At 55.2% G+C, this 13507-nt stretch overlaps 1 protein-coding gene across 2 annotated transcripts in view; it reads left to right on the forward strand.

Moving 5' to 3' along the window:
• Positions 1 to 1400: 1400 nt before the first annotated feature.
• Grhl3 (grainyhead like transcription factor 3) overlaps positions 1401 to 13507 on the forward strand; it is a 30395-nt gene continuing 18288 nt past the window's right edge. For both annotated transcript variants that reach the window (XM_021631522.2, XM_021631524.2), the window contains exons 1-2: positions 1401 to 1616; positions 13149 to 13335. In XM_021631522.2, coding sequence (XP_021487197.1) covers positions 1600 to 1616; positions 13149 to 13335 — 204 coding nt within the window. In that variant the 5' untranslated portion in view covers positions 1401 to 1599. The remainder of the gene's footprint in view (positions 1617 to 13148; positions 13336 to 13507) is intronic.

Below are 13507 nucleotides of genomic sequence, written 5' to 3' on the forward strand. Positions count from 1 at the left end.
CATGGGGATCCCTCGCTATCATCAGGGCTTCTTGGGGATGGCCTTCCAACAGTGTCCAATGACCAAGCGCTCCAATCACTCTCCAAACCCAGTGCCCCACCTAAGAACGCTCTCCCGAATTCCTAGACGGGGCTTGTCAGGGGGACACTGCCGCTGCCTTCCCTCGAGAGGAGATGGTCCAAGACGAGGTTCCCGGGAAGAACGAGTAAAGATGTGCCTTGCCAAGCAGGGGTGAGGGTAAGGGCGACAATGGGTAAACGTAAGAGTCCACGATGTGTGGCTTAGATTTATCTTCCTCTTCACCCCCACGGAAGCTCTCTCCGTCCCTGCCGGTACTCGTGCACATTCTGGGTTTATCGCCCTACATAGCTCCCAGCCATCCCTCCACCATCACGTAAGAGGCATCTGATTTCTCCTGAGTGCCCAGCACAGAGCCAAGCATTCCCAGCGACCAGCAGCTAAGCCTCCCGGGGCAGCCACCTTCAACTTTTCCATTCGTTCTGAGCTGGCCAGAAGCATGTGGTCTGCCCACATCCCATTCAGGCTGGCATCACACAAGATGAAAGGGTGCCCTGCCCTGCTTCCCCACCCTTATCTCTCTCTCTCTCTCTCTCTCTCTCTCTCTCTCTCTCACACACACACACACACACACACTCACACACATGGGTTCACGCACGTGTAGGGGTTTAGGGGGTGGCAAACTCCTCCCAAGTAGAAACCAGGATTTTTTCCCCCTCTGTTGCCCAGGGCGAGGAGGCCTTGCACATATGAGTGCTCAGTAAACGTCCCCTACCACAGAGGCCACCGACTCCTGCTCAGGGAGCAGTGGGTCTCTGACACTAGCCCTAGCTTTCACCCTTAGGCAAGTCACCTTCGTCTCCAACCTACATTTCCGCCATCTCCTGTAAAGGGTTGGGGGGGGGAGGAATCAAGGGGATAGAAGATCCAGCCTAGCGAGCTGCTGGGAGAATCAGGAGCAGCCGTTTGGCTAGCAAAACTAGAGCCCATATAATTTTCCCTGAAGGGGAAAGTTGTGGAGAAAAGAGAGGGGACTTACAGAGAGCCACCTGCTCTCTCCCGTAAGAGTCCCGGGCAGAGAAGGTGAGTGTGAAGGGATGGGGGGGGGGGGGGAGATGTTTCTGGGATCCAGGACCCGAGCGAGCAGGGAGATGGACAGAGACTTCCTCTGAGCCAGGTCCCTGTCTGTACTTTTCCTCTCGTCCCCCTGCTCCTTCGCAGCGTTTGTCTCCTCCCCCGTCTCCACCCCCTCGCCCCCTCAGCGGGGAAGGAATTGGCCAGCCCCACCCAGTCAGCACCCCCAAGAGCTCCGCCCCCGCCGGTGGGCCAGGCCAAAAGTTAACAGCTGCACCTGCTGGGTTTACCTGCAGTCGGCACCTGTGCGTCCAGCCAATCAGAGCCGACGCCGCAGGGGACCGCTGTCAGCAAAATCCCCGCGTCCAGAGCTCCACAGGAATCCAACACTTCCCAGGCCGGGCAGGGGAATGTCTGTGTCCGACGGGAGTTAGAGGCGAGCAGAGCGAGCGGGCAGCCGCGCCGGCGCGCCGAGACACGGATCGCCGGGCACCTCGGAGAGGGAAGATGTCGAACGATCTGGAGTGAGTAAACCCCGCGGATGCCCGGCCTCCCCAGCGCCCGGGCTGCCTGGGCTTCCCCGCAGAGGGACGGGCAGGGGGGCCGGCGCCACGATTCACACGGCAATTTGTAAGGGTGAATGAATGGGCTGGCGGCCGTGCCCCGGCGGCGTGTCGAGGCACGCTGGGCTCTCTCTAGAGCTGGCTGTTTCCCTGGGAAAATAGTTTTTTTTTTTTTTTGTTTTTTTCTTTCTCTCTCTCCCGGGCTGAGCAGTTTCGAGGAAGGCAAACTCGGGGCTGCCTGAAACCGGTGAATCTTGGCATCGCTTTCGGATACTCTGAAAGGGTTTTGGAAACCAGAGACACCCCGGCCCTTAGGGAAGCCAAGGGGAGCTTCTTTGGGGCGGTTCTCGGAGCTGTCTTAGGCCAAGAGTTGGGTTTCTGGAAAAGGTTGAGTCGGAACAATCCCAAGCGAGATCGCTGCTACAGGGTAGTGGCTGAATACACGCGCTCTGCAGCGGCTTTCCTGAGGTTCAAATCCAGGCTCTGTCCCTCCTACGCCCCTGAGCAATTCGCTCGACTTATCTGCGCTTCGTTTTCCTCATCTGGAAAATGGGAACAGGACAGTTTTGTAGGGTTCTTAAGCGTTCTGAAAGCTGTAAAATGCTTACCAAAGCGCCAGGTCTGGAGCTGGATTAAAAAAAAAAAATGTGGTCAGTTTTATCCAGCGGCAGTTCTAAGGCTGGGGAAGCTGAGGGGTGATTTTGGTGAGGTCATCTGTGTTGCCTGTCCGGATGCAGCTGCATTCCTGCCCACATCTGGGATTCAGGATCCCTGACTGGCTGGCGCTGACCTCACCCCCGGCCTCTGCTCCAGGTCCAGACGTAGGAGAATACAAAGGTGTGGGTTGCTTTGACTCGTGGGCAAGGAGCTGGCAGGAACCGCCAGAGTTCTTAGGCACCAACCCCCCACCCCCCACCTCGTCAGCAGTGACAGCGTTTCCTCCCTGCTCTGTCTCTCTTCCGAAATGGGAACTGCAGACAGGACCCTCTCCACCAGCTGGCTCTTCCTTGTGTCCGGCTTGGCCACAGCCACGGTCTGAACCACTCTGATCAGATTTACTTTTGGATGGATTTACTTTTGGATGGATTTACTTTTACTGGGGGCAGATTTACTTTTGGATGGATTTACTTTTACTGGGGGCAGTGTTGTGACAATTGCATCCCAACTAAAGTAAAAATAGGAGTACAGTGCTGGCACTTGGATTCAAGGACCCATCCACTTTGACGACCTGAGTGACTCTGGGCAGGTCACCATACTCAAGCTTTAGTCTCCTTACCTGTGGCCAGTGACCAATGGCAGTACTTACTGAGCTGGTACGGAATTTAATTTTACAACAGGGATCGACTCAAAGCTGATAATGCCGTCCTCACTTTCGCGGGGAGACGAATAACTGGGCATTTCTGACCCCCTCCGCGTTTTTCTTTTTCCGTGCTTTGAACATACACACGGACAGCACACACATAGTTGGGAACCGTCTCCAGCAGACTCAGAGATGGCAACTATTCTGCAGACAGTCTATTCGGTCCGCTCACGGGGGGGGGGGGGGGGGGGGGATGTGTCCTGAGGCCGGCTTACTTGAACAGGTTTTCTGCTTGTGGCCTTAATGGTTTGGGTTTGAAGTCAGATGGGCTGATAGCAGAGTCTTCTCCAAGTAATTGCAGACCAACTTTGAAGCTGCCATTTGCAACTACGATGGTTGACCCTGTGGGCTCAGCCGCCCCTATGCCTGGTGTGTGTGTGTGTGTGTGTGTGTGTGTGTGTGTGTGTGTGTGTTCCGAGCTGCTGCTGCTGTTGTAGCCTTGCCTGGGAAATCCCACCAGGTCAAGCAGACATCTCCAGGGCTCGGAGAATGAACACTTCGTCAGCCCTCGGGCAGAGATAAAAAGGGAGGTTTGCATCTGCTTCGAACCGTATTAAATGAGCTTGCCCTCCCCGACCCTCCGCTTCCCCACTGGTAAAATGCCGACCCGCCTGGGAAACGCTGGGATCTGGTAGTGGACCGCCCGTCCCCCTAGCCTGTCCCAGGCCTCGGGTAGGAGTCGGCCCTGGAAAAGTCAGGCGATGTCGTCAGCAACCAGCTTGAGACAGCTGGCGGATGGGGAGCACCCGGCCTTTCATGTGGTCAGACGCAGCTCCCGGCACCTCTGCCAGCCACCCTGGGTGCTCCCAGCCCACAGCCTAGCAGTACCCCGTGGCGGGAGTTGGCTGCAAGGGCGACCATTGGCCTCTTCTGCCTCTTCCGCGTGTCTTACTGAGTGCAAGGCTGTCCAAGACACCCGCTGAGGGATGGTTTCACCATCTTTCAGTCACAGTAAGTGAACGCCATCCAGTGAACACCGCGCCCGGACCTCTTCATCCCACAGCCCCGTGCCCTATGCTACTGGGAACAGAGATGGCAGAGTGGCCAGGGAGGGTGACCCAGGGCTAGAGGGCTCACGACGCTCCCCTCCCCCCAGCCAGGCCTGCCGCGCTGAAAGAGTTAACCCGGAGCGCCGCCCCGCTGCGGTTTTGTGGTCGAAACCATGATTGCCAGGAGCAAATTTTTGTCGTGCAGGAGGTGTGTTATTAAAAGTCAGAGCTACGCGGCTGGTGAATGAAAAGTTAAAAGCCCTCATTAAGCTGGGGCTGTAAAACGGGGCGGAGCGGGGGCGGTAGCAAGGCGGGGGTGGGGGTGGGCTTGGTAACGGAGGCAGCCGCACATGCGCACTCTGGGAAGCCCGCCCACCCCGTCCCGACCCACTTCCGAGCCCCGAGCTGGGTCCAGACAAGAAGAGGGGACAGTGGCTGAGCATGTTAGAGGCTCTAGCAAGCGCTGGCTCAGCACTTTTCTCTCAGCCTTTTTGGTAACGCGGAGAGGGTTAGGCGTGTATCAAGTGACATTGATTAGCCAAGATCTCATGGAAGGGCCGGGGTCTCACCCAGATCCCAACAGAGACTAAGGCTTCAAAGCTAGACATTAGGTATAGTGATGTCTTTCTTTTTCTGTAGGCTCCTTGCTATGTATGTGTGTATGTGTGTGTGTATGTATGTATGTATGTAGAAGAGACACTGCTATCTGGAACTCAGGTAGCTCGGGCCGGCTTTCAACTCATGATCCTCCTTGCCTCAGCTTCTCGGGGGTTAGGATTCCAGGTGCGCACCACCACACCCGACTCACATTTATGTACTTGAGTTTTGCAAGCCTGTGTAACTTCTTGAAATGGAGCAAAGGAGGAAAGGGTTATTATCTGTAAGGAAATAATTATTATTGGCTCGTCCAGAAGCCCGCTCTGTAGACGCAGCGCCTGTGGCTGGGGGTTGTAGCTCAGTTAGAGCGTTTGCCTGGCATGAGCAATCCCAGCCCCACCACCAGAAGTAAGTCAAGGAAAGAGGTCCCTGGCTCTCCTCACGTGGGAACGTGGATATGCAAATTCTTAGCCCTGCCCCAGAAGTACTGAATCAGAGCCTCTGGGGGTGGGGCTGGCCATTATTTGTTTTAACAGGCCTTCCAGGTGCTTCTGGTGTGTTTTAAAACCCCTGGCCTAGAAGACCAGGTAGAGGGCTGGCACTGACCTGCTGTGTCACTGCTGAGTCAGCGGCCGGCAGGCCCAGAGCCCCAGTGTCACACCTGTGTTAAAGCCCAGACTGCAGGGTCACACCTGGGCCCAGACCGCTTGCCCATTGGCGACTTTCCCACGAGCTCTTCCTATCAGTGTCTGCATGAATGAAACAGTGATCGAAACGCCCACTCTCAGGACGTGGGTGACAAGGGCTGGCAGTGTCAGCCGTTCATCTCTTTTCCCTTTTCTGGACTTCGCTTCCTCTCTCGATTCCGTCTGCCTCCTTCGGGGCTAAGGCACTGAGTCACCAACCCTGACAGCCTGAGTTCAATTCCTAGGTACAGACGGTGGAATGAGAGAACATCGGGGGTGCGCATACACATATGCACACACACACACACTTTCATGCATACACATATATACACACATGCATACATGTAAAGAGTTATCCCGGGTCTACTCAGGGAGCCATCAAGAACTGGGGACAGAGTCAGCTTTGTGTCCCCAGTGCTCAGCCCATGCCACCCACCACCAAACAACCCTTGGCGAATGTTTGTGAAATGAATCAGCGGGTAACCGAAAGAAGAGGGCAGCCCTCTGATTGGGAGGGAGATCTCAGTTGTTTTGTTTTGTTTTTTCACACCCCTATTGAAGAGTAGAGAAAGGGGGGGGAAGAGGGAGCAGACAAGAAGCCAAGGGAATAGAGCCTCGAAGAAGAGTTCCCATACAGGGGAGAGTTTTTCAAAGGGCAGAAAGTGAGTTTCTGGTATAATTAGAAAATGGCATGTAATTAACTCAAACGCAGCCAGCAGCTTTACCGGGAGCCCGTCCACCACCAGCCTGCCCACCTGCATCCAGACGAGGAAGTTGCCTGTGCCACTAAGCTTGGCATCTCCTCGGAGCCAGGCTGCACTCAGGGTGACCACTCAAAGCGAGTGGGGGGAGGGCGAGGGGTTTGGAGTGATGATAAGGGGGTAATACCCTGTGTCCTCGCTATCTCCTCACATCTTCCCCTAGCGACGGTCACAGACTCGCCGTCACCGCAGAAATGAAAGACCACGCGGAGAAATCATGTAGCCGGCCCTTGGCACTGAGAGCCGGTTGGCTGGACGTGTGATGCCTATCATCACGGTTCGGGGAGGTTCTCGCTTTCATCCTCCCACGGGGGCACAGGGGAGACGGGTCACTCGCTGAAAGTCACAGAGCTAAGGAAGCAAGCGAGTTCCAGGGCTGGAGCCCTCACACCGCATGGCACTGGGGACACGCCCCTCCAGCCAGATATGTGCGCTGCCTCCTCCAAACGGGGGTGGGGGGAGGGGAGGCACTCTCATCTCCCCCAGGGGGAGCACTGGAGAGAGAGAGAGAGAGAGACCCCTGGCTCACTGGTGAGTCACAGTTCCCAACGTGCAGCCAGAGAACCAGATGGCCCGCTGGCGAGCCCCAGAGCCCCGGGAGGCGCCCCTGTCGTGCTCTGAAACACCCTGAGTGGGGCCGGCTGAAAAATGATTCCTCTGTGAACGGTCGTGGCAGGGCGTCCCTGTGTGTGACTGTTGAGTGTGATTGATCACGGCTGATGAAGCTGGGTGGGTCACGGCTGGGCTTGGCAAGCGGCTGACTGGGTGTTTCTGGGCGTCAACACCCAGTTCAGGTGGCCCCTGGAACTCTTCCTCCTTACCCTTCAGGGAACTGAGACCGAGCTTGCCCAATCTACCCTGGGCTAGGTCCGTCCATAGGTGAGGCTGAAGGCTGGGCCCCCCTTCTTTGGCAGTGGCCTCCTCCTCACTCTACTAACCCCACACCTGGGTAGGGATGCTTCGAGGCTCCTGTGGTGTGGGTTTTCACTCTCACCACTTCTTCGGGGCTTCAGATCTGGAACTGCCTGGATTTTAACAGAAGGAAATGTCACGAGAAGGTCTCAACCAGCAGCTGGGCGGGGAGGGGGGGCACCCGCTCAGCCTCCCTGGGAAGCTGAAGGCCCCACTGTAGTCAGAGCACAGCTGGGATAAAGCTTCGCTTCTCCTCTCTCAGCTTCCTCTGTGCTGGAATGTGCTAGAATCACGACTCGAGGCTGGCTGAGCCTCATGAGACAGCTGGTGCCGAACCCCTCCTGCGCCAGGGATAGGCTCCACTTGCCTGGGCCTCCCTGCCTGGGCTCCACTGCCTGGGTAGTTTGCATACCCCTCATGGCCAGAAACAGAGACCTAGCAGCCAGATCCAGAGAGCCCCCCCCCCCTTGATCTGTTTTCCAGCTCTCTCTCCAGTGGAGAAGATAGACTGGAGGCCTCTGGGATGGCAGCTTTGTGAAGCTTTTGATGCCGTGAGCTGGCCATTTCAGTCTAGGTCTGACGTGCCAGTACCAACTGGTGAGCCTCAGGCCTGGTCCATGGGTGCTTTTCATGCTATCAAATGGGGAAGGTCATATCTTCCCTCCCTACCTTACAGGCACATTGCAGGACTTCAGCTATGACAGACGGATGACGGGTACCTGATGAAAAAAACAACACACTATGCAAATGAGAGGGATTATCAAATCCTGGACTTGGGGTTCCTCCTCAGTCAGCGGGCCTTCCTGAGTCAGGATGATACATGCAAAGCGCCTGCCTCACACCCAGCACACAGTAGGCCACGATGAAGCCTTTGACCTCGGCTCTCAGTGAGAAGGTCTCAGGTCCTCCCCACCCATCTTCTCCCTGCAACCTCCACCCCTTTCTCAATAAACACCCATCACTGGCTCCCCAGGCTTCAGGTAGCTCCCAGGGCCTCTGGCTTCTTCATCACTCTAGTAGTAGCTGTGTGTTTGAGGAGGGTCACATCTGTCTTTATCCTCCATGACAACAAGGACAACCCTGTCTTACTGTCCCTGGAACAGGGCCTGGACCATGGCTGTCACTTGAGAAATTCTTGCTGCCATGACATGGGATACCACGCAGGTTCCCCGGCTTTTACTTTTCTCCTCCATCCCTTGGTGTAAAGGGATGTATCGGGGCGTTCCCAAGCCGGGTTCCCAGATCACCTCCTGTGTTCACGGTCTACTTCAGGGTCTTTAAAGTAGGAGTATAACCACCGTGTGTGTTGGGAGTCTCCGCCAGATAAGGACCGTGAAAGGCAAGGCAAGGGGTTATTACACGCTCTCCCTTGTCTTTTGACTAGAGCCGCTTCACAGCCCAAGGCTTAAAGGGGTGTGATCATCCAGGGACCTCAGGCACAGTCTCCCCTTTACTCTCATTCTGGGGTGGTGAGATGATGATGACGATGGCCTATTTATAGTGCCATTATTGTTGGCAGGCTCAGGGGCACATTTCTCATGTTAATGCATGTAATTCTCCTAACGACCCGGGAGAGATTAATGCTCCTGCAAAGCAGCCACCCCTGTTGACTGTGATAGTCTGTGTTCTCATTAATAATCTTCCCAGCGCTTATCACGGACTAAAATTAACTCACCTGCATGTTTATGGTCTGTCTGCTCCAATTAGGCAGAAAGTTCCATGGGAGCCAAGCTTTATCTGCCTTGGACTTGGCCGATATCCCGGGGCCTAGAAGAGCCCTTGACTAGCACATGGGAAAGAGTTGGTAGATCCATTTAACAGATGGAGAAATCAGCCGAGAAGGCCAAATGCCTTCCTTCCTCGAGAACATACAGCTCCCCAACTCATGAGCTTGTGTTACTTCTTCCCGAGTGCACTGGGCTCTCTGTACTGTGCCCTGATAGAGATCTGAGGCTGTCACAAATGTGGCCCAAGGACAAGTCCTTTCCCCGGCTAGCTGTCCCACTCTTGCCCCCATGTTTTGATGGCTTGGGGGTTCTGTCTTGGACAGGGAAACCAACTGAGAATCTGAGCAGGATCTAGGGAGGGTGACCTCATAGCTATCACCTGGCTTCCCCTTTGTTCTGAGTTGTCACTCATGAATAAGGCTCATTCCTTCTCGGAAGCCTTTTCCCGTTGAGCCTGTGGGAAGTTCCTGGGATATCTGGCCCTGCCTCACCCACCAGGCCCTAGTCCCTGTGGTCTTTCAAAGACTGCACAGTTCCCGATTTCAGGATTTGGCACAGAACTCTGCTGACCTTCTGGGCAGTCAAGACTTCCAGGAAGCCAGAAGCTTAGCCTGAAAGCATGAGACCAACTGGTGGCAAAAGCGGACATGGGCACCAGGACTCCGGGCTCTCAGCTCCTGCCCAGAAACCCTTCCTATCATTTTCCCCGCTCCTGCCTCCAGCCTGCATGGGTGGGAAATTCCTTTGCGCCTTGTGGAGAACTGGCTCAGTGATTTCCAGAGGAGGGAAGTTTCCACACAAGGAAAGCCTTCTAGAAAGGAGGTGATCGGGGGGACCAAGAGGTGATACTCAGAGTTCAAGAGGTCAGAGTTCAAGTTGAGCCACCATCACTTCCAGGCTGAGTGGCTCTTGGCAGCTGATGGCTGTTTGAGTCTCTGGTTCCCCTTCTGTGAAAGGGGATGGTGATGTCTGCATCTCAAGGCTGCTGCGTATGAGAGATGCGGTGCCACCAAGAAACAGTTGGCACAGTGCCTGCCTGTGGTGGATGCTTAAGATGCCCAAGAGGCTTGCTTCTCGGGAAATCAGACTTGGGGATCCAGAAGGAAGCACTGGAGACCCTTGTAACCCCAAAAGCTCCCCCTCCCCCATATGAAAATTCTGTTCTTTTTTTGTTTTGGGTATGACTCTATTGTCTTTTAAATTTTATTTTACAAAAAGGGTCAGAAAATGGAATTGTCCTACAATAAAAACTGAGACCGACCGTTTCTTAGTCAGTATACTGGGAGCAGAAGTCCAGGTGTGTGGTAACTCAGGCTAGTAACACAACAGGCTCTCGGCGTCTCGCTTCAAGCCAGCCTTGAGCATTGGTGTGGTATGCATACATTAGGTGCTTGTTAAGTGCCGACAGGGTGTGTTCATTAAGCATTTGTTTAATGCTCTAAGCATTTTCCTCAGGTGTGAATCAATGTACCCAGGCCGCATAATCCTACCTGTATGATCTTTATTCATAAATAAGAGACACTGTGAGCCCTGGTAGGACCTGCCAACCAGCAGGGGGACATAGGGAAGGCGGGGCTCCCCCGCCGTCCCCTGCTTTTCCCACGCTGCCTGGGTTAGGGAGGTCCCTATAGCCCAGGGCCTGGCAGGGTGGGGGTTTGTTCAGTTAGTTCCCCTAACCCCAGGCTCAGAGGCAGTGGGGAGGGGCCTCCTGGAGCCACGCTGTCTTGAGGCCTCTTGATTTATAGCTACAGAAACTCGGGTGTGCCTCGGTCTTTATGCCCCTACAACAGGAAGGTTTCTGTCATTTCTCTTTCCTGTGTGACAGTTCCTTCTGCCTCCCTCTCACAGCCCAGGGAGATGGCAGAGAGTATGAAGCAGTAGACATTACCCTGGATGGAAACCTCAGATGCACTGTCCCTGTTGTCGCCACTGCCTGGGCCTAGCTTGGCCAATGATTCCACGCTGAGTGGAATCCTGGACCTGAGCCCCGGGCAGGGTGTACACTACCCACAAGTGGCTCCCAGAGGTCCCCACCCGCCCACTGGTTTGGCACAGTGCCTGCAACTCCCTTACCAAGACAGCCTCCTGCTCTGGTAAAGGCTTGTGTGGGGACAGAGCAGCCTGGCTAGTGGAAAGCACATGGCTGGGGCGGGGGGGGGGGGGAGGAGGGGGCTGGTTGTGAGCTAGGCGTGTAGCTCAGTTAGTAGGGTGCTTGCTTTCCATGCACAAAGCCCCCGGTTCAGTCCTCAGCGCTGCATAAGCCAGGTGAGCTGATGCACGCCTGCAACCCCAGCACTTAGGAGGTGAACCTCATAAAGGAGGATTAGAACTGAAGGCCGTCCCCAGCCACCTAGTGCGTTTAAGGCCCACCTGAGCTACACAAAGCCCTTTCTAAGTAATAGTAGTAATCCTGGTTGGGTGGTTGGCTGGCTGGTCATAGGTGTCTTCTTTTTCTCGCTGAGTCTTGAGTTTCTACAGCTGTGTGGTGATACAAGGTCATCCCAAGGTAACGTCTTGTAAGGGGCAGAGCCGAGTGGGGACAATCCAGACGCCATGTTTCAGGGCGTCTGCTGCTATTCCTGTGACCCTAACATGGTGAGCCAGTCAGGCCCATGTGACCCTGATAGACAGAAAAATCCTGGGACATCAGCAGAGCAGGGAACACGCCACTCTCCCTTTGAGCTGGGCGGCTGTTCTCTCACAGGCCCCGAGTCCTCTGACAATCATGAGTGCTTTGCAGGTGACCACAGCTGCACATTCCCAGCCGTTCTGCAAGGGTGTGGTCCCCGGGGCTAGCGGCGGTGGCGGCAAGGATGCTGTTAGTTATTCACATTCTCAGCTGCTCCAGACGGAGGGAATCAGAAAGGCTTGAGCTGGGCCCAGTTAACAGAGTACAGGCATGATGGCTTGCCCAGCACGCTGGCTTACCCAGCATGGTGAAGCCCTGGGTTCCGGCCTCAACAACCCACGAGCTGGACATGGTACCACACAGCTGTAATCCCAGCTCCTGGGAGGTGCAGACAGAAAGATCAGACACTGAAGGTCATCCGTAGATACTTACGTTCGAGGCCAGCCTGGGCTGTGTGAGAGCCTTTCTCAAAACAAAAGATTCTTGGGGCGGGCCCAGCAGTTGCATTTTAACGGAGCAGCTGCGTCTTTTCTCCCTGGTTCAACCGTGAGAGCCACAAGCCACTCCAGCGCTGGGTCCCTGGAAAGCAATGAAAACCAGCAGCTGTGCCTGAAAGGGGCAAGGGATGGACCACGCTTAGGCTCAGTGCCCAAAACATGCCCAGGGCACAGCAAAGACAAGATATCGTTGTCTTTTGTTTTTGCAGCAGCGTCTCACTTGGCAGTCCAGGCTGGTCTGGGATTGCAATCCTCCTGCCTTGGCCTCCTGAGTGCCGAGACGGTAGGGTGCCCCCCCCCCCCCCCGGCTAGAGGTTCATCTTGCAATCATCATTATTCTTTATATGTCTCCATCCCTTTCTTGAGCCCAAACACAGTTTGACCCTGGGCTACAATGCCTTGTATTTATCTGGGCATCTCAACACAGTGCCAAGCTTGCCCTGCCTCTGCCTGGCCACCCAGGGACCTACAATGTGTGTCAATTCGAAACACTGCTTCCCAGGACCAGGCCCTGCCCACCGGCTCTCTTGCTGTGATGTCCTGTCCTTCACTGGGGTTCTCCCTCCTCTCCCCCCCCACTTGATAACCTGCAGGCCTTCGTGCCTCAGGACCATGACCGTTGGCACGCTGCGCTATCTGGGAGTTGTTTTCTGGAGTGTCGCCATGATCCCCCGTGAGCAGTGAGTGCCGCGACAGGACTCTGTGGAAATATATCAGAGGCCTTCAGAGGCTGGCCAACACTGTGGTGCTCATGTCGGTGACGAGGGGATCAGACCCCGGATCCGCAGCTTCTGCGTGGCAGCATTAGGCACTGATCTGTACCCGGGGCCCACTGCCCCCATGTTGCCTCAGGTGGTGGAGGAAGGAGTCTCACGTTTCTATGGCTGGCACCTCTGAATCCCTGACGGTGGCAGGAGCTAAGTCTGGGGACCTTCTTCCGAGCCTGAAGGAGATGTGTGTGTGTGTGTGTGTGTGTGTGTGTGTAATTACACCTGTTTACACGTGCACAGGCACACGTATATGTGCAGACACAGGTGTTCATGTGCATTCACATGGAGGCCAGATGACACCCTGTCTGTTGCTCTTCATGTGTTCTCCATCTTGGATTTTTCTGAGACTGTACTTATCTAGAGCTTGCGGTTTAGACTCCGCCCACTAGTGAGTCTGGGGAACCTTCCTGCTTCATCTTTGCTGAGATTGCAAGGTGGTTTTTGTTTTTGTTTCTTTTTCTTTTTCTTAACCCCGGGGACCGAACTCAATTCCTCGCACTTGCTCGGCAAGCACTTTAACCAAGCCTCCATCCCCAAGTGACCCTCCTCCTCTCTCTGCCTACAGTTTCAGGTCTGTGCGGCTGCTGAAGAATGACCCTGCGGGCTTCCAGAAGTTTGCTTACACTAATGAGGACGAGGCCTGGAAGACCTACCTGGAGAACCCTCTGACAGCTGCCACCAAGGCCATGATGAGGGTCAATGGGGATGACGACAGTGTTGCGGCCCTGAGCTTTCTCTATGACTACTATATGGTAGGCTTGGCCACCTCCGGCCGCGTGCACGTCCGCTAGGTGCCTGCTGTCACCCTTTTCCTTTTCCCCTGTCTAACCCCTACTCTCATCCCAGGCCTCAGCCCAAGTGTCCCCTCATTTTTCTCACGGTGTGGGGAGCAGGGAGACTCTCCCGGGTCACCATGCCATCTCA

Source organism: Meriones unguiculatus, chromosome 3 (assembly GCF_030254825.1).
Source record: "Meriones unguiculatus strain TT.TT164.6M chromosome 3, Bangor_MerUng_6.1, whole genome shotgun sequence".
NCBI lineage: Eukaryota > Metazoa > Chordata > Mammalia > Rodentia > Muridae > Meriones > Meriones unguiculatus.